The sequence below is a fragment of the Hemiscyllium ocellatum genome, chromosome 4, assembly GCF_020745735.1.
Source record: "Hemiscyllium ocellatum isolate sHemOce1 chromosome 4, sHemOce1.pat.X.cur, whole genome shotgun sequence".
Taxonomy (NCBI): Eukaryota; Metazoa; Chordata; class Chondrichthyes; order Orectolobiformes; family Hemiscylliidae; genus Hemiscyllium; species Hemiscyllium ocellatum.
In genome coordinates, this window is record NC_083404.1 from 84,075,431 (window position 1) to 84,095,948 (window position 20,518).

At 40.9% G+C, this 20,518-nt stretch overlaps 1 protein-coding gene across 1 annotated transcript in view; it reads left to right on the forward strand.

Moving 5' to 3' along the window:
* kcnq3 (potassium voltage-gated channel, KQT-like subfamily, member 3) overlaps nt 1-20,518 on the forward strand; it is a 429,352-nt gene that overhangs the window by 344,332 nt on the left and 64,502 nt on the right. Inside the window, exon 8 of the mRNA XM_060823557.1 lies at nt 3,689-3,783. Coding sequence (XP_060679540.1) covers nt 3,689-3,783 — 95 coding nt within the window. The remainder of the gene's footprint in view (nt 1-3,688; nt 3,784-20,518) is intronic.

Consider the following 20,518-nt stretch of genomic DNA (forward strand, 5'->3'; position numbering starts at 1 on the left):
CTGTTGTAAACTGAGGTAACCCTCTTTGCTGTCCACTACACCTCAAATTTTGGTGTCATCTGCAAATTTGCTAACTGTACCTCTTATGTTCGCATCCAAATCATTTATGTAAATGACAAAAAGTAGAGGACCCAGCACCGATCCTTGTGGCACTCCACTGGTCACAGGCCTCCAGTCTGAAAAACAACCCTCCACCACCACCCTCTGTCTTCTACCTTTGAGCCAGTTCTGTATCCAAATGGCCAGTTCTCCCTGTATTCCATGAGATCTAATCTTGCTAATCAGTCTCCCACGGAGAAACTTGTCGAACGCCTTACTGAAGTCAATATAGATCACATCTACTCCTCTGCCCTCATCAATCATCTTTGTTACTTCTTCAAAAAACTCAATCAAGTTTGTGAGACATAATTTCCCACGCACAAAGCCATGTTGATTATCCCTAATCAGTCCTTGCCTTTCCAAATACATGTACATCCTCAGGATTCCCCCCAACAACTTGCCCACCACCGAGGTCAGGCTCACTGGTCTATAGTTCCCTGGCTTGTCTTTACCACCCTTCTTAAAGTGTGGCCCCATGTTTGCCAACCTCCAGTCTTCCGACACCTCACCTGTGACTATCGATGATACAAATATCTCAGCAAGAGGCCCAGCAATCACTTCTCTAGCTTCCCACAGAGTTCTCGGGTACACCTGATCAGGTCCTGGGGATTTATCCACCTTGAACCATTTCAAGACATCCAGCACTTCCTCCTCTGTAATCTGGACATTTTGCAAGATGTTACCGTCTATTTCCCTACAGTCTGTATCTTCCATATCCTTTTCCACAGTAAATACTGATGCAAAATATTCATTTAGTATCTCCCCCATTTTCTGTTGCTCCACACAAAGGCTGCTGATCTTTGAGGGGCCCTATTCTCTCCCTAGTTACCCTTTTGTCGTTAATATATTTGTAAAAACCCTTTGGATTCTCCTTAATTCTATTTGCCAAAGTTATCTCATGTCCCCTTTTTGCCCTCTTGATTTCCCTCTTAAGTATACTCTTACTTCCTTTATACTCTTCTAAGGAGATTAGTTTGTACTTTGGGGCCTTAAATGGCAGTGATCTGGGAAAGTCGTCATTCAGAGCGACTATCTGTGAGTATGGGAATTCAGGTATGGCACCATCCTGCCGAAGTTAAATGTGCTCCCTGACTCCAAGCTCACCGCCAGCAAGAGTGGGTGATTCTGCTATACACAGACATGCACATGTTTGACATATACATATGGATACACATTTGCACAGTTTGACTTGTCCACTCCAGTAACTTAGGGTCCAACAAACAAATGTTTAGTGTGGGATTTTATTTTATTAGGGGTGGGACTAACTTTTCAAAATGCATAATTAATGTTTGGAGCTATTGGACTGGTGTTCTACGTCTCATGAAATGGGAAGAAATACTGAAGCTATATGATGGATTGGGTGTGAGAGCTGATTGAGAGTAGACAAGAGCTTTGACTGACTTATTCACCCAACTTCTAGGCACTACATGGGGGAGGCAATGGGCTAGTCGTGATACTGTTAGATTAGTAATCCAGAGATGCAGGCAATGTTCTGGGGTCTTTGGTTTGAATTCTGCCATGGCAGGTAATGGAATTTGAAGTGAATTTAAAAAATCTGGAATTAAGAGTCTAACAATGATCATGAAATTGTTGTCAGTTGTCAGGGAGAATCCATTTGGTTCACTAAGTTTCTTCAGAAGGAAATATTTAATCCTTAAATAGTTTGTCCTACATATGACTCCAGACTCAGTGCAAATTGGTTGACAGTAACTGCATTATGAGCATTAAGGATGGACAATAAATACCAGCCTAGCTAGTGACACCCTCATCCTGTGAATTCATTTTAAAAACAGCGAGATCCATTCCTCAAGGACCAATAAAGCTGGAGTTAAAAGAAAGGAGGAAAATTAGTGGATATTCCATGTTATGCAGAAACTTTTACAACTTTCCTCATGGAAACCTTTTAAAAAATGCTTAAAAATGATATTTTTGCGCTTGTCATCTATGTTGGGAGTCTGTGCGTACATTCCTTCTTTTGCATATATTGCTTCACTTTCTGTATTTTTTCTTTTGTTTGTCATTTCTACTTTTGTTATTCAGCAATTATATTGCACAAGATCTCCATTTTCTTTCCAGAGATCTCTAGCTAAAACACATTTTCTACCACAATCCAGAAAAATAGTTCCCTGATTATGGCTGTGACAATATTGCCTCATTTATTCATCTGCATACTTCTAGATGCAAAACTTATACCAAATATGAAAAAATAACAGACAGAATCATGCACTGGTAAGTAAGATTAATGGGTGTGATTTGCCCCTTCCTGGAGATGTGTGAGAGATGGCGAGAAGAGGGTAACTTTTTCTCTAGGGCAATTCACTTCATTATTTTCCCTCCTTATCACCTCAGTGATTAAGTGCTGCTCAGGAAGGTCTATTCCGGACTTTGTCTAATATGTTTAAGCTAGGAAGCCTATTAATTGTATAGATGTTTTCTAGTCAACCTGTTCAGAGATTTTATTACAGTCTGGAGCAACACTGTTGGCTCTGAGGTAGAGACTCTATCTACACACATACAAAAGCCCCTCCCCTTCTATTTTCAAATTGAGGACTTCCTCACCTTATCAGCAATTAAGGTTCTTAGGTGATCAATTAATGTCCACATAAAGGTTTCAACCTGCCACCCTACCAATCCCTCATGAATGAGAACATGGGCAGATTTCCTAACTCAGAAATATTGGTGGTCTGCCTCTCAGGGGGAGGGTGGTGTTTATTGCCCCCAAATAGAGCAGTTGGACAATCAGAGGAAGGGGGTGACCTCTCTTAAGGCCTTGCCTCCAACCCTCTGACCCCCATTTCTCTGCAACCCCACCTCAGGACACCTTCTCACTACTGGATAACCCCAAGGAGTAGGCTTTGACCTGCAGACATTTCGGACCCAGATATAAGGCAGAGTTTGCCACAGGCCTCTCAACATTGAAGATTCCTGTTGCATCCTCCTTTATGTCAAATTCCATTTTAAGATTTGTATTAATATGACCATGTGCATTTTGGAACATTTCCACAAACTGCTGCTTCCCCACCCCCCTTTCTTCTCAGAAGATGTTTTGGTTATTGGTTGTTGAGGCTGCAATATGCAAATCCATTTGGAAAACGTTCTTCTGAATTACCATTTAAAATACTAGTTTAAAAGAACTGGACAAAAACAATATGATAGTGTGTCTGTCTTCCATTCAGTACCAAGTGCCAGGTCAACGATTACACAGAGCCCTTATGGCCCAAGAATTGCAATGTGTTTATCCTTAATATCTGTATTTCCAGGCATTAACAGTTTCTATAGGTAAAAGTTATATGCAGGCTAAAAATATTAAATCAGTGCTGAAATTCAGATGTAGATGTTCTCTGATTTTTTTTCTTGCAAGCATCTTCTAGTCATGTATTTCCTCAGATAGGTTTATCAACTGTCTGTATTCCTCCAATTTCCATTTCAAAACTCTCCCAACCAGCTCTGTATGATCCCAGAGATATTAACCAACAAGGCTAAAGTCACCTTACATTAAATTTTAAAATCTGAGGGAGAATTTTGTGCAGAAAATATTTGAATTTGAGATGAATGTTGTCAAATCTCCTGTTGTTTTGTTTTAATGCAGGCTGCGTGGAGATTTTATGCCACAAATCTCAACAGGAATGATCTCATTGCCACATGGAGATATTACGAAAGTGTCATCACAATTCCTTTCTTCAGGCATGTATGCTTGGCTCTGTTCAACTCTACAAACAAAAATGCATAATTCACTGATTTTTATTTATGATTATGTTTCTTTTTTCACTTTCATTCCCTTCCCAAATTGATCATTTATCTTAAAGCTTCAGTGTGCATGGCGTTATTATGTTCCTGATGAGAGTTCAGTTTGCGTAGCAACATGGAAGCCAATTTTGAAGGCCTTGAATACCTGAAAAAGTAGGTACCTGGGTCACTGCTTTTCCATACTTTTATTGCTGTTTTCCTTGAGTTATACCTTCATGTCTGTCTTGATTGTAATTTAAGTTATAATTTATAACAATCTGATCAATATTAAGCTTTTACAAAGCAACAAGGTGGAATTTTCATCTTTTTTTAAAATCACAAACTGAAACTTTGCAGTTAGTTTTCCACAGTTCTTTCCAAATTAATCACTCAAAAACTAAGAATAGCTTCTTATCCTTTTTAATTATTTAGTTTTTTTCTGCAAATCGTTGTGTATTGGCTGAGTAGAATGGGATCTATCAGGCAGCCAGTGTAGTGGCTTAGTAGCTCTGTATTTGATAGCTTTGTACTTAAAAATGTACAAGCTAGGAGCAGGAGAAGGCCATTTGACCCTTTGAGCCTGCCCCATCAAGATCCCGTTGTAACCTTAACTCTGGTTTCCCACCTACCCCGAAACTCTTTCACCCCCTTTCTTACCAAAAATCTATCTATATCTGCCATAAAAATAGTCAAAACTCTGGTTCTATCACCCTTTGAGGAAGAGAATTACCTCTTTGTTTTAAATGGGCAGAACCTTACTTTAAGTAGTGATCCCTAGTTTTAGATTATCTCAAAAGAGGAATTATCTTTTCCACCTTGGAAGGTAGAGCTCCCTCAGCATCTTATGTGTTTTAATTAAGTCACCTCTTGTTCTTCAAAACTCCCTTCCATACAAGCCTTGCTTCTCCAACTTTTCTGTCTAACCAGCTCCTTCCAGATATTAGTCTGGTATATCTTCACTGAACTGCTTCCAAAACATTCATAACTTCCCTTAAACAAGGAAATCAATACTGAACACAATAATCCAAATGTAGCCTCATCATGTGCCTTGGATAACTTTCCTGATTTTGTATCCAATCCCCCCTTGCAATGAAGGATAACATTTTATTAACTTTCTTAATTAAGTGTTGTATCCACACACTAATGTTTTGTGATTCGTACCTAGAGCACCCAGATTGCTCTGTATCTCTGAGCTCTGCTATCTCTCAACATGTGAAAAAACTTTTCATGCCAATATGTACAGTGTCATAGTTTCTGACATACTTTGCCATTGGCCAGATCTCCAATCTGTATTAATAATTATAGTACTCTACACCAATGTTCCTAACTGCAAGTCAGGTCAGGTATCCATTATCGGTACATCCGAAAACTGAAAAGACCTAAAAACCAAAGGTCTTTTTGGAAGTGGACCTGAATAGACCTGCAGATGCACTGAGTTCTGGGCTTTCAGGGAAAAAAAAAACGATGTTTGGCCTGAATGGACCTAAAACCATTTTTTTTTGTTACTGATCGGCTGAACTCAGATTGTCTCCAGGTCCATTCGGCCTCTTTGTGGAGAAAAGTCTCTTTTTGGTCTGTTTGGGTTAAGCAAAGATTATTTACAAAGGGACCAAACAATTAGTGGATCCAAAACTAACCGTCTTTTATCTGAAAACCAGCTGTCCAGAAGTTTCCAAATAAATGGTTGCTGACCTGAAATAAGTGTTAGTGATTTATTTCCAAGTTAAGATTTACTTTAGATGAACTTAAAAAAAAATGTGGCTTAATGATGTAACTGGAGAATCTATTTTCACCATTAAAACAACGTATTTAATAAGACATTTTAGATCCATTTAGGCTGCAGTTATTTGCAATGCAAAATATCTATGTGAGTTCGACACACCAGCCTTACCATCAGCAGAAGCCTCAGGAAACAGCATGAATGGTTACAAGTCTTACCCCAGTCAATTAAAATAACCCTGCAGAAATTCTACACTCACTGCTTTTTCAGAGCTTACAAGTTAAACAACAGCTACTTTAAGTAAGCACTTCTTTATAAAGATTAGGAGGTTTTACCAAAATGAACATTTCACAGAATGTTGCCTCAAAACAAATTTTAAAATAACATTTAAAATTAAACACCTGACAATTGATGCCTTTCTAACAGTTCTATCTGGTGCTGTGGTGGGAGATTGTGAAAATGCAGAAAATAAAATGCTGACAAGACCAAAGTACTGATCAGCTCAGTTTTCAAATGTCCTCTAGGATACACGTACCTACAATGATGTGTATTTTTTTTATTTTTCTAGAGTACAAGTCATCTACTTGATGCCAGCTACTTTCTGTCTCCTTTTGTGTAGTTTGATACTTGAGATTTTCAAGAAAGCTTCTAATCTCAGCAAGCAGACAAGCATAAAACTCTCTGATCACACAATTTTATAAGCATGCACTGGTAAAATCTGAAAATAAACAATGGAAAGGAAGGTTAATATTTTGGCAGATATCCTTCATCAGAATCCCTGCTGACATCAATCAGCACAATATAGATAGCAAAGCTTTCTTTTATTTTGATAATGGCAAAATAGGTTTCAAACTATAATAAGTAATTTTTACATTACTGAGCCAATTTTGACTATGGTAAGAAAGAATAGACAAACAGATTTACATTACAGTATTGGAAAGAAAAACGTCCCGGGGAGCAAGGACAGAATTGATTTGGTCGAAGCTGAGAAGCTCTATGGGCCACCATCCATAGAAGAACAAATTTGCAAGGAACCTACTCACATCTGAATGAATTGAGCGTTATTATAATGGAGGATTTAATTATTCAAATATAGAATGGGATAATAATAGCGTAAAAGGAAGAGAAAAGCAAGAGTTCATCGAGTGTGTTCAAAACTATTTTCTTACTCCATATGTTTCCAGTCAGCAAAGCAGGAGGCACTGCTGGATCGAGTTCTTGGGAATTAGGTGGGATGCATCAAATGGATCAAATGTCAGCAGGGGAACATTAAAATGTGTGTGATCCTGATATCATAAGGTCTAGCTTATCTTCAGAAAAGGACAAGGAGCAATGCAGAATTCAAGTAACTAATGGGAGGAGGACTAACTTCAATTGAGTAAGAAGGAATTTGGAAAGAATAATTGGTGCCCAAACTGTACCCTGGGGGCAGTCAAGTTACACTTCCAGAGGAGGGAAAAGTCAGGCAAACAAATTTAGAGCCCCACTGAATGACAAAGGAGATGGAGAGGAAAACAGCAGAAAAAGATATAAGGAACATGAATAGGCTACTTCGACCTTTAAGCCTGCTTTGCCAGTCAATAACATCATGGCTGATCTGATTTTTAACGACAGCTCCATATTCCTCATAATCTTTCATTCCCTTGGGTAATCAAGAATGCTATCTACCTCCACTTTAAAAATATTCAAATATTCTGCATTCACTGCCTTTTGAGGAAGTAAATTCTAAAGACACTGGACTCTAAATTTCCTAATCTCCGTCGTAAATGGTGACCTTTTATTTTTAAACTATGACCCTAATTTTAGTTGTATCAATGGATAACATAATTGAGAACCAGGTTGAAGGTAACAAGTTCAGAGGGGAGGTGAAGAAACAAGTAAGAGAAGTAAAGGGGGAGAATGACAAGACAGAGAGATGGCAATGCAAACATTGTCTGCAGGCACATTAGTAATCAAAGGGCGCTGAAAGGAATAAAATCAAACATTGATCTCAAAGTGAGCCAATGCATGGGTGCAGTGGTATGGCTGAGGTACTAAATGAGTACTTTGCATCTTATATTTAGGAAGGAAGACGTTACAGCCAAACTCATTGAAAGAGGATGTGGTTGACAGGCTAAAAAAAGATTAAGTGGAGGTAATTGGTAGACTGGCTATACACAAAGTTCTGGATTAGAGGTGCTGGAAAAGCACAGCAGTTCAGGCAGCATCCGAGGAGCAGTAAAATCGACGTTTCGGGCAAAAGCCCTTCATCAGGTATCCCTGATGAAGGGCTTTTGCCTGAAACGTCGATTTTACTGCTCCTCGGATGCTGCCTGAACTGCTGTGCTTTTCCAGCACCTCTAGTCCAGAATCTGGTTTCCAGCATCTGCAGTCATTGTTTTTACCGATATGAAAAGTTGATAAGTCATCAGGATTGAATGAGATGCACTTAAGGATACTGAATGTTACAACGGTGGAATTTACAGAGGTACTAACCATAATTTTACAAACCTCTTTATATATAGCAGCAGTGCTGGGGGCCGAGAAAATTATGAATGTTGCACCGTTCTTCAAAAGAGGGTGTGCGTGGATTAACTCGGCAACAAGAGGCCAGTCAGATTAAACTGGTGATGGGGAAGCTTTCAGAAAACATGTTTTTATTAGCAGTCCCTCAGACAAATGTGGATTAATTTAGGAAAGCTGACAAAGTTTGTGAAGGGAAATTATGTTTAAGCAGCTTAGTTGAGTCCTTTGATGAGGTAATGGAGGAAATTGATGAGGGCGAGGCAGTTGATGTGGTCTACATGGACTTCCAAAAACAATTTTATGAAGTGCAACATAAAAGGCTTGTAAACAATGTTGCAAGCTTGTGGAATAAAAGCACGTGTGTTTAAATGGCTGTACGATAGGAAACAGACAGTGGTGAGGAAAGATTATTTTTCAACTGGAAAATGTAAATTGTTTCCTCAAGGGTGGGATCCCTACTTTTTTTGATATGTTAAATCCCTCACTTAACGTTGGCTCAGTCCACATTGATTTGCTTTAAACTCATTCAGAAAACAGGGAATATTTATCAGTTTGATATTAGGAGGTTCACTGTAACATTACTTGTTCCAAACTTCCTGTACTGTGACCTGCACATCCTAAATGCACATATGATATTCCCCCACCCCCACCGCTTTTTTAGGGTCAGGGCACCTCTTCCCTCTGATCCTGTCCTCAGTCTTAGGGACCCTCTTTCCCCCCAGCTCCCACTCTAAGCTGGTGTATGCTGTCGCAACTAGGGGCTCCTCCACCACTCCCACTCCTGCCCTGACTTTATCAACTATTACCTGCACTGAACAACTTCTGCCACTAGAGGGAGCTTAGTCAACCTGAAACCAGGCTCACCTGAAACTGGTGAGCTGAATATTTTTTGATGTTTAGTTTTCATATTTTAAATGTATTTCTTTAATGTTTTTAATTTTATTCTATTTTGAAGTGATTCCCTTTATGAAGCAGCATTTCAACTTTTTTTTCTGCTCAGGAAGGCCCAAAGTAGCTACAGTAATTATATTCAGTGGTTTATTTTTCATAAATTATTGCATCCAGGAATGAGCAATACTACACATGTATGGTACAGTGTTTCAACTCGTATTGTGTATCTGGTGAAGATGTCCAAATGTTTTAATATTGATTCGGGAATCTATGATACTTAGCTTCACTTAAAGTTATTTTTAGGTATGTTGCACAACTTTAAGTGAGGACTAACTGGATATATTAATGACAGATTTGGGTATACAGAACACAGTTTCAAAATTTGTAGATGACACAAAATTTAGAAGTATAGTGAACTGTGACCACAGTTCCATTAAATTTCAAAAAAAGGCTGGCAGAATGTGCAGACAATTGGTTGATGAAATTTAACAGAGAGAAATGGGAAGTGATTCATTTCTGTAGATCAAATGAGTATCTGGAGTTAGCTGTTCACAGGTTATTGGTAGTGGCAGAGCAGGTTGAGAGAACTTTTAATAAAGCACATGGGATTCTGAATTCTATAAATCAGGAGGGAATTCTATTTTAGCATCAACTGGAGTATTGCATCTGATTCTAGTCACCAGATTTTGGGAAAGATGTGATAGTATTAGAAAGGATACAAAAGAGTAGTCCCAGCAGTGAGGTTATGTGGATAGATTGGAGAAACTGGGTATATTCTTCTTGGGACTCTTTTCTACCTTCTCCCCAGCACACACACCCCACCACCACCACCACCCCACCCCCCTCCCGCCACCCCACCACCAGCACCATTTATCTCTCCACCTAGAGGCTTCCTGCCTCTATTCCTGATGAAGAACGTTCACCTGAAATGTCGATTTCCTGCTCCTCCGATGCTGCCTGACCTGCTGTGCTTTTCTAGCAACACTCTGATCTAAACTCTGGTTTCCAGCATCTAGAGTCCTCACTTTTGCCCTGTCTATTCTTCTTGGAGAAGATTAAAAGAGATTTGGTATAAGTGTTCAAAATCAAGAGATTTCTGGACACATTAGATAGGATGCAGCATTCTGTTACCAGGGAGAGTGAGGACCAGTGGACACCAATTTGCTTAAGTTGAGAAAAAAAAAGTGATGGCAACATGAGAGGAAGTTTTTCCATGCAATGATTGGCTGAGCTGTCAAATCTGTGAGTGTGTCATCCAGGCCTTCAAAAGACAATTGGACATCAGTAACCAGCAGCGTCTGGCCACATCAGGTACAGGTACTGCCCAGGGACAAGCACCCAGCCCAACGTTTGGACCCAGGTTGCCTACCAGAGATGCTTGCTTCCTCTCAGCATATTTAACTAGTGCCTAGCAGGCCTTCTTTTGCAGTACCAGTTGGAGCATGGTGTCATACAGGAGTGTATCCATCACTATCATACCTGTATCATACAGCATGTGTCCCAAACACGTTACGTCTGCTGTAAGCAGTCAGCCATGTTTGAAAGTCTTTGACGAGTAATAATCAGTACAGTCTATGGTGGGTGGGTACTCATCAGTACAGCTAGTCAAGGGCAGCATCCTAAACCAGTCCCAGGCTTTGGCCAGACTTAGGTGTCCATTGTCAGGGTAATTTTTTCAGGGAGCAGTCATTGTCAGTCTACTGTTCCCCTGGGGTCCAGTGCAGGAAGGAAGACTACTGTGGTCAGGGACCTGGGTAGGTCTTGCCTGGTCTGGCAGGACATGTCACTTGAGCAGTGGGGCATGGTCATCCCATCAGGTCTATCCGCAGAAAATAAAGGGGAGCTGTGGGGAGTGGGGAGTAAAGAATGCAGGCAGGTGGAGCCACAGCTTGGGTGAGGGCCTGAGGGAGCATGCCGGGAAGAAGATGGTGATATTTGCAGTTCAGGCATATTCAGGCCCATGGCAGAGGATGCACACTGGCACCTTCATCGTGAAGCAAAACAGAAAATGTGCCATGGAGAAGAAAACAGCTACCAGCATTCTTGGAGTGGGCAGGGTAAGCATGTCAGTGGGTGAGGATGGGCACTGCAGCTATGACTGATCAGTGGGCTTTTAAAGGGGAGGAACACTGGCCAGTGACCCATGCACTGGTCATGACACAGTTTACACCAAGTTCCTACTGGCTGACCATTCTGCAATATGAACTCTGCCGGTGTGTCACAGCCACTGTTGGGGAGTTCACTGAGAGCTGGGCACACAACCAACTGAACAGACAGGGGCTTCCTCAGGTTTCGGAAAGCCTTAAAAGTTATGCACACACTTTGCTCCTCCTGCGGCAATGTTATATACTGGCAGTTAGAACACCCCCCCCCCCCCCCACCTCGTTCATTTGCATCTCAGTGCCCCTGAAATGAGACCAAAAGGATTAATGAAGCATCTGGTCCCTACACAGAGACACAAACAACCACTTGAACAGTGAAAAACAAATACTTTCAATGCAATTGTGAAATACTTACAGAACAATGTCACCTGTGCCACTGATATACTCTCAGCACATTCTCCTCCTCAGAGCTCCCCCGATGGGGTGGAGGGAGCCTACTTGCCATTGGCCCTTGAAGTTTGTTTCAGCCTTCATTGGGTGACACCATGGGGGTCGTCTCCTGCCTGGGTCTGAGCAGGTTTCTGGTCGCTGGCAGTGGCCTGGGCTGTTTCTCCTTCACCGACTTGCAGAGCTCTCTCTGTGTGGTGCACACCAGACTGCGTTCCCATGTTTGAGCTGCACCTAAAGACCCTCCCAAGGTTTCAGTATTGGAGTTGGTAGAGGGTGCAGGGGAATAGCCTTGTTGATGCTTCCTTCAGAACCTGGACATTTGTCATCCACCGAGGTTGAGGGCCTATCTCTGGGGGAGACAGTGAGAGAGAGGAGGACTTCACTGCAGATGTACTTGGAATACTGGTGCACCTGTAATGTAGGAGACGTCCCAATCACCTGCTTCATGCCAGCATTGCAGTGGAATGGTACGTCGGACTTACTTGGTTACTGGGAAACAAAAGTCTCTGTGCCTGCACAGGAGCATTCCCAGTCTATTCAGGATGGTGAGAGGAAGGGGAGGCGGGGGGGAAGGTCAAGGACCCTCTCCTCACACAGCATGAGGACATAGTTGACCCCTCCTCAAACACCCCCACACACGTGCCCAATCGGGCCAGCTCTCAAGTGCCAGTGCTGTCCCAAGTCCAGAAAGGATTATCAAAGATGATGTGAATGCAAAGGAAGCTGGGGTTGGAGCGATATCCAGTGAGTAACCCCAACCAACCCCACACCTCCTCCCCCAACAATCCCCACAAACCCCCTCCTCACCTGTACATTGTAACTCCACTGTATTATGGGATGTCTTCACCTATAATAACATAATGGGTGTGTGTGAGTGAAGCTCAACAGGATGGCGTAGCTGTAGGCCTGGTTCATGTCAAGGAAATGGGTTGAGATGTTCTGAGGGAGTGAGGAACCTGCAGAAGTGGATGATTGAAGGTTTGGAGGGGGGGGGTTAAGGTGCTATTGAGGAGGCGGGGAGAGGTCTGAGCTTAAGCCTTGGTGGGAGGGTCTGGTGGCTGGGCAGGGATGGAGTGAGTCTAAGGGAGCAGGGAGCAAAGGGTGGTATTACTCTGGTGGAGCAGAGATGGTCAATGAGCTGCTTGTGGCACTGCAGCCCGATCCTCCACACCTACAGATGACACTGACCTGGATGGTGATCTCTGATTAAGATGGCATCAATGGGTGTTGTGGTCTGATTGCCATCCTGGAAGATGGCACCTCTGATTTGCAGCATGCCATCTACCAGGGCCTCTTGGTGGAATGTGGTGCCAACTTCCCCTTCGCATCTGTTTCTCCTCAGTCCCCAGTGACAATCGGGCCAGCTCCCAAGTGCCAGTGCCCTCCCAAGTCCAGATGATGTGAATGCAAGGGAAGCTGGGGTTGGAGCTTTTTGACACGTGGTGCATATATGGAATGAGCTGCTAGAGGAAGTGGTGAAGGCTGGTTCAACTACAACATTTCAAAAGGCAGCTGGATGGATATATGAATAGGAAGGGTTTAGAGGGATATGGGCCAAATGCTGATAAATGTGACTACATTAACTTAGGATGATGGTTTAGGATATGGTCGGCATGGATGAGTTGGACCAAAGGGTGTGTTTCTGTGCTGTACATCTCTATGATTCTAAGGTAGCTTCATTAATTGAGGAAAATGTATAAAAGAGTCAATGTGCTAAATCTCAATATTCCACAGCACTGTCTCAATTATCTTATTATTGAAGCTCTGGCTATATTTCTAGTGGAACCATAATATTTTGCATTTTTATTTTGTGCTTTGCGCAAAATGATGTACTGGGGTGACATTGTCTGGGATGCTCAATAGGAAGGGGGAAAGGCTTGCTCAGTGGTCCTCAGTTTTGCAGCTATGGAGGAAAGCAAGGACATTTGAGAGTTTCAAAGTGCAATAGTATAATGCCTGAAAACTCTCAACCAGTCGTGGAGCAAGAAGGTGTAGCAGCTGAGTGGACACCAGACAGAATATAAAAGAATGTGTGGTTGAAAAAGTTTGCACAGTAAGGAAGGAGAGTTTCCAAATCTGAGGGGGATTTGGAAACCAGAAAAGGAGCTTTAAGTCAAATGCACTAAGGGATGTCAAAATATGTGTTTGAGATAAATTACAAGTAAGAGTGCTAGATGAAATGGATATCACTTTTGGAACTCTGATTTCACGATAGACACAGTAAATTCAAGGATAGTTCCCTGTTTATCAGCATGCTTCAGACAAATGAAGTTGACAACTAAAGCTTAACAGTCCTTGTTTTCTAAACAAGCAACAAAAGGGAAGGCATGTTTGCCATCTTCTGACAAAGCACAAGAATTCATTAACAGACAGTGAAGTAATTAAAGAAACAGTGATGGTGGTGGTTGCCGCTTTATTCAAAGTCTTTAAGAACAAAGAAAAAATAATAATGGCAAATGGCAGTAGGAGAAGAATGAAACCCTTGTCCAAAAATGTCTTTCAGAAACTACAGCAGGACCTGAAGAACTGTGAATGTTTCTCACTTATGTCAGAAACTGACACAGCCTAGCTGATTGTTTTGGGCATGTGACTTTTAAGGATATAACACTTTAACAGGATCTTCTCATTATTTTGCCTTTTAAAGAGAAAGTAAGGAATGAAGGTATTAGCACTGAATTCAAAAGGTACACGCTTGAAACCAATTTCCAGTCAAGAAACTGGTTTCCATCACATTTTAGGAGAACACCATCCATACTGAGCACAAATGCTTTGTTGTATTTTGCGGAAATGATCCTAATTTTTCCTCTTTAGTCAGATACTGAATGATCCACTAGCAAGCATTAGAGAATAAAGCTATGGACATTTTTCAGGTAATGAAAGTCGTTAATATTGTCAACTCTATTTGAGCAAGAGCCCTGCTTGTTTAAATCTTCCTCCTCCAATTCAGTTCTGTGTAAGTTGAACTAAATCTCCATGCTGATGTGAAGTAGGTAAGTTGAGGGATGATCCTGCAAAGGCTTTTAGGTATCAACAAATTGTCACTTTTCTTAAATCAGGGAGTGAATTATGCAGTGACAATACATGGATTCTTGACTTCAGGTTCCTTACAGACATAATGTTAAAGTAAACAGACTGAACTGTGAACTGCAGAGAAAAGTTTGAGCCTTAGCACATATAATCACAGCCACGAGTGCATTCCAATTGAAACTGAGTCTGTGGTCCTCCCAGTTAAAACATAAAAATTACAACACTGACTGAATCTGGAGAAAGGAAACGAAGGACAGAGATAAATAGTTTCGCTGTGAAAGCTGTGAAAACCTGAGAAAGCCAGCACAGTAATTCACAGGCAATTTCAGGATTTTGATGTGATGGAACAAATCATCATGTTTGTCTCAAATCCATTTCTTCAAGTAAACGCTGGTGAGTTGGCTATCAAATTCCATCAGATGTTTGATTGTCAAAGTGGTGGAGTAGATATGGAGATAATTACTGTGTAAAATGATATTGAGCTGAAAGTCAGATCAATGGACAGAGATTTTTGGAAACTCGAACAGAGAACATTTCTCATTCCTACCATCCTGTGCTTTTAAAGTGAATGCTTACTTTGACTCCACTTACCTCTGTCAGACAGCATTCTCCCCCAAATTAAAATAAACAAGTCCAAGTACCTCACCACTTCAGAGATACCCATTTGATGGACTCAGAGTCACAGATTTCCAGCACAAAAAAAACCTTCCAGCACAATGTCAATCAACTTGTATGCTTTGGCATCGCACGTGGACATCTAAAATACTTATTCAATATTATGATGGTGTCTTCCTCAACCTCAGCTATTACAAGGGGGGCATGGCTTTAAATTAAGGGGTGGTAGGTATAGGACAGATGTAAGGGGTAGATTCTTTACTCAGCGAGTCGTGAGTTCATGGAATGCCCTGCCAGTAGCAGTGGTGGACTCTCCCTCTTTATGGGCATTTTAAAAGGGCTTAGCATAGACATATGGAGGATAGTGGGCTAGTGTAGGTTAGGTGGGCTTGGATCGGCGCAACATCGAGGGCCAAAGGGCCTGTACTGTGCTGTATTTTTCTATGTTCTATGTTCTCTCTTACAGGCAGTGAGTTCCAGATTCCCACCATCCTCTCGGTGAAAACATTTTTTCTCAAATCTCTTCTAAACCTTCTTACCTTAAATCTATGCCAGCTGGTCAGTGATCCATCCATCAAGGGGACAAATCTCTTATTGTCAACCCTATTTATGCCCCTCATAACTTTATACATCTCAATCTCTTCTGTTTTAAGAAAAACAACCCCGGTCTGTCCAAACTGTCACCAAATCTAAAACTCTTGAGCCCAAGCAACATCCTGCTAAATCTCCTCTGTGCGCTCTTCAGTGCAATCACATCTTCCTCTAATGTGGATTCTAGAACTGCACACGGTACTGTGGCCTAACCAACATTTTATATGATTCCATCAATGTCCCTGCTCCTAAACTCTGCCGTATATGATATACTTGTCTTTATTAGTCAACTACTTTATCCACCTATAACTTAAGAAACTGGTGTACATGCATACTAAGGTCTGTCTGATCCTCAGTCCTTCCCAGGATCCTACTGTTCATCATCTATTCCCTTACCTTGTTTGTCATGCCCAAGTAAATCATCTCACAATTATTTGGATTGAATTCCATTTGCCACTGATCAGCCCATCTCACCAATTTGTCTGTATTCTCTTGAATAAAGTTGAAGGCTATTCTCTTCACTGTTTACCACCTCACCAAGTTTCATATCATCTGCAAACTTACTGATCAAAGCTCCTACATTCAAGTCTAAATCACTTATATAAACCACAAACAGCAAGGGTCCCAACACTGACCCCTGTGGTACCCGACTGCATACATTGTTTTCTGCTGGAAAATAGCTCTCAACCCATCACCCTCTGCTTCCTGCCACTCAGCCAATTGGTGGCCCAATTTGCCAAATTCTCTGTATAAGACTAACATCTCAAACTACAGCCTGACTTTAAGGCACTAGCACATAATGTGCAATCACAGGTGTAACGCTGAGACCCGCTGAGTAGCGAATAAAATAAATAATTATATATACTTGATTTTAGATTTATATAGCACCAAAATTAAACTGTTTATTCAATATTCTGTATGGAATAGATTCTGGGTTGTACTTAAATTTAAAAAGTGATGGTGTGCTTATAAAGATTGGTGACCCTTATATGTGGTGGAGACCAATCTTCCTCTGACGTTTCTGAAGGAGAAGTCTGTTCATTTGAATGCATTGCCGTTCTTTTTAACACAGCCACGTGTGCAAAGTAACCTGAAAGGGCCAGCCTGTAATGGGCTTACATGGATCTTCCAGGTTGCAACTTATAGGGAACATTAGTCAAGACTGTATTCTGCTAGATGATTCTTTGCATTGATTGATAAGATGCAGCTGCCATAAGCAAAGCCAGCAATTGTTCTCCATCCCTAATTGCTCTTGGAAAGATATCGATAACGACAGTCTTGAACCATTGAACTTCATCTAGCACAGGTATATCCACAATGTTATTAAAGAAGGAATTCCAGGATTTTGATCCAGTGACAGTGAAGAAATAGTGACATAGTACCAAGTTAAGACATTTGCTATGTAAGGGTGTAACTGTGCAAATTAGTTAATCTGAGCGGTGTCTTAAACAGCACCCACTGTGATGATGTCAGGCAGATCTGATTGGAGACCTACTTAGCACCTTCAAATAATCTGCAACCTCAAAGATACCACCTGGATGTGATATACAACCGAGGGAAGCAGATGCATGTTGCAGATTCCTGATGAGGTTGCCATAACAAAGTTTTACATGCTCGGAAGTTATCAGTCCAGTAGAAACATCTTATGTAACAAACATGCCCTTTGATCAAATCAAGCAAACTATTGAATAAGGTGGAACTGCGAAGAGTTGCAAAATGTAGAGATGAAAGGATGGCCCAAAAACATAAAGGACATGTCAGTTGCTAAAAGAACACATAAGGGACATAGACACAAATTGGTAACCTGATATAATATATGGTACAAAAGGAATAAAGTCATTATCCCTTAGGAGTTGTTAGGAAAGATGCTAACATGTATTGATGAAAGCCACCATGGAATTGAGCCAAGTCTGAAGTGAGGAAGAGGTGTGCTCTGTTGACTAAATGTGAGCAGCAAATTCAAAGACCACATCAGCCAGGGCAGTGCTTGTAATGAGTATCAAGTTAAGCAAGTTAGAAATCTGCTGATGACACAAGACAAGACAGACAGACAGACCACGGTTGGGAATAGACCAGTTTACACAAACAGAGATTACTTTGTCATTGTTAACTACTGTTCTTCGGAAGTGGACCAACTGCTTTGAATGACCAGCACTGAGATTGTTGAATACTTGAAGGTACACTTCAGTCATTTCAGCATTCCCAACATTACCATGAATGATGATGGCTCTGTTCATGAGTAAAGAATGCAGTCACTTCATAAATGATTGGGAAAGTCAACACTGCATATTATCTGTACACTATCTCCCATCAAATGGAAAGGCTGAGGTGGCAATGAACATTTTATAATGGAATCATAGAAAGTAAGGTCATGTAAATCCTGCACAAATGTATACAAGGCAATCCTTGAGTGGAGAAACACACCTATTGAACACATGAAGAATAGTCATGTAGATAATGATAAAGATAATGCTGCACCCAAACTACTCTTCCAATTCCAAGTAAAATACTAAGCCCAGGTGAATTGACAAGACTGTTAAACCATTGCCAGAGTTGAGCATTGGAGAGTCAGTCAAGGTGTAAATCTTCAATGCTCTTAACAAAAGCTTGCTAAATGCTAATTTGAGACCTGTATTGATCCAGTGTCATTTCATCATATGCAGTGGATGACAATGATCAAATATACAATGGCAACTGCAGACATAAACACACAGCTGGAAAAGCTAGTCAGGAAGATATGGCTCATCACCTGCACAAATCAATCATCAGATCCAGAGGTCCACAGAAACTCAAAGACAAAAATGGACTAAGAACAGTTACCAAAGCATCAACAAATAACACAAGAACAATGCACCTCATGCCCCCACCACCAAGTGATGAACAGCTAACAACAACATGCATACTATTAGGAGACCGGCACAATTTCAAGCTTGTGTATACAACACACAGAGGCTGATGAGAATAACAAACTGCTAATGCATGAGACCAATTCGGTAACTTTGGTAACTCAAATTGTGCATAATAACATTTAAAATATGTATTTTTTGAATAAAAAGTAGGATGTTTGGATTAAAATACAAATGCGTACAAATGTCCTTCTGTGACCACCTATGAAGCATCCATGTTGTCAGCACCTATGCTTCTGACACATCAGTAAAGAATCCATTCTGACCAGACTGCTGTTTGTAGTTCTCAGAGCATGCAGAACGGTGATGGTAGGATTCAATGAAGATAGGATTCAAGAATGATTCAGTGATGTTTAGATACTACTGAACATCAGTGGTGAGAATTCAAGTCTCTTCTGTCAGAAATCGACTTGCCTGGAACAGCTTGAGTACTGCATGTGAAGGATGAAGGAAAAAAGTTATGTCACAGTGAAAATGTATTTATGCTAGAATTGCATTATCAAATTGCATTATTACTTATTCAGAAATGTAAATCCTCCCTGAAATAGCTGCAGAAAAATGTCTAAAGAGTTGTTGGTGGAAAGGCAGTGAAGGACTGATTGCATCATCTGCTACAATCTGACCCATCGACAGCCGTACTTCCATTTTTGTCATAAGAATTGTCTTTGAACGTAGCTACAGAGGAGATCATTATATGGCAATCATCTCTTGCTCACCAACCAGGAAAGATTGCTATAGGATGGCTAGGTACCAACATACTTGTAATTCAAATGGATTAAAAATGCTAACAGTTGTCACTCTTAAATACAAAAAGTGTTGGCAAAAAGGCAAACCTGCATTTCAATATGCACCTGACACCAAACCAAATTCATTGCTTCATAAATAGTGATTGTGATGTCTCTATTGCATTTCAGATGCTTTTATTTTCAATGTAAAGTCAGAAATGTGTTGAGTCAGATAACTACATGAGCAGCTTCTAAATAATTACCCACGAAACTTGATCCATTTATTGCCTGAGTTTTTGTTTCTTTTTCCCTTACCTTGTGCGAGCAACACATGAAATTCAGGATTGAACAGTGTCACAAAGAGTAATTGTCTCCCACAGTGGGATTCAGCAATAGCACTGTAATCACCACAGGGAAATATGTTATGAGTCATCCTCAGAGCCTAATGATGTGTGTCTGAACATGATTTTTGAGCATCTCCAGTGGATCACTGAGTATTATTCAGTGAATTGCTGAATCGTGCAGCTTGCATAGTCTTGTTTTGATCCTTGCCCTGTGCTCTGTCAATTCATTTCAGCCAGGGTGGGGGGAAATATTTTGGATTTACACTCTGAATCCAACTTTGGGGAAGGGAAAGGTGAAGTTGGTCAGACGCCTTCCCAGAGTATGTTGGAAGAGGATTTGATACCCTGTTCTGGGTTAGGCTGTTAATTCCACATCAATTCATGTGATATATTTGGATTTTCAGAAGGTGTTCGATAAAATACCACACATTTAGGCTACCTAATAAGCCAAGAGCTGATTGTGTTGGAAGTAGTATAATAGCATGCATAGAGAATTGTCTACGTAACAGAAGATAGAGAGTTGGGAGAAATGGGGAAAGAGGCATTTTCAGGATGGCAAACTGTAACCAGTGGTGTGCCACAGGGATCAGTTCTGAGGCAATAATTATTTACGTATTAATGACTTGGATGAGGAATGCAAATGTACCATAACCAAGTTTGCAGATGACACAAAACTGGGTGTGCAGGCAAGTGGTGAGGCTTACACAAAGAGTCTGCAGAGAGATTGAGATAGTTTAAGTGAGTGGCAACAACTTGGCAAATCCATGTAGAAAATGTGAGATCATGCACTTTGGCAAGAAGCAGAGAGGAACTAACT